The sequence below is a fragment of the Penaeus monodon genome, chromosome 34, assembly GCF_015228065.2.
Source record: "Penaeus monodon isolate SGIC_2016 chromosome 34, NSTDA_Pmon_1, whole genome shotgun sequence".
Lineage (NCBI taxonomy): Eukaryota > Metazoa > Arthropoda > Malacostraca > Decapoda > Penaeidae > Penaeus > Penaeus monodon.
The window spans coordinates 9,119,015-9,120,076 of record NC_051419.1 but is presented as its reverse complement, the minus strand read 5'-3'; the positions used below and the strand labels follow the sequence as shown (position 1 = coordinate 9,120,076).

The 1,062-nt window shown below is 34.6% G+C and overlaps 1 protein-coding gene across 1 annotated transcript in view; it reads right to left on the bottom strand.

Moving 5' to 3' along the window:
- The window catches only part of LOC119594807 (basement membrane-specific heparan sulfate proteoglycan core protein-like), a gene marked incomplete at its 5' end in the record, with an annotated part of 219,836 nt that overhangs the window by 68,585 nt on the left and 150,189 nt on the right, over positions 1-1,062 (bottom strand). The window contains 1 exon segment of the mRNA XM_037943897.1: positions 825-1,023. Coding sequence (XP_037799825.1) covers positions 825-1,023 — 199 coding nt within the window.

Genomic DNA, 1,062 nt, shown 5'->3' with positions numbered 1-1,062 from the left:
GCCTTTCCATTGTGATAAATTAATGACTGAAAAATGGTTAGTCATATTACTGGCTTCTTGTTTTGAAATATTTCCCGGTATGATTAATCAAAACACTAAAAGCATAATTGCAAATCAACTGCAAAGAACTCTTGGGAAAAAGCTAGTATATACCCCGACAATTGCAAGGCAGAGAAGCAATGTATTTCTGCCGATTACAACAAATACCCCAAATAAGTGAAATGTTATAGCTGTTCCCTTGTAATCAGACTGGAAAGACAGTGCAAAAAAAAAACTTCAATTAAAGCAGCAGTAGGTTATTCTAAACAAAGCTTTGTGATTTGATTAATCCATGGATCCTTTACTGGACTTGATCTGAAAACACTTTTCTTCTTCAATATATTTGGCTGATTGAGCATCAAAATATCTACTAATACTTAGCAAGCTTCACAATTCACCAAAATTAATAGAATATGCATCTAAATTACCATTTCCTCATGCAGTATCAATCTTATGCAATAACCTTAACCCCACAGCATTAATCATGCAAAAAAGTAAGGAAATCATAATCATTTGTTGTTACAGAAATAGGACACTGCACTCTATCTACTTGAAGGAGATTTCTAATATTAAAATCCTTTTTTTCCTAATTGGACCATCATAAGAAAGACATCATCACACCAACATCAAACTTCTCCATTTCTTATCTTTTAATTATGAAGCATCAAACTGTGATAAATTTACTAGACACACAAATAATACTGTTCTGGGACACAAAACAACACTCTTTTATCCCCATGATTTCCTTTACCCAAAGTGAGCACTTTTCATGACTCATCACTAACCACAGAACTCCTCATCCGAGCCATCAGGACAATCCTTGTTGGAATCACAGCGTTTATCCTTGTGAACGCAGCCTGACATGTCTCCACAAATGAACTCATACCATTCGCATGATGGAGGAACTTCAATGCGTGTCAAGACAAGAGGATCACAAATTATTAAGAATATATATATAAATAAAAGGAAAACAGTAACACTGAACTATCATATAGCTAGCGGCATATTTCAGGCACAGAGCTT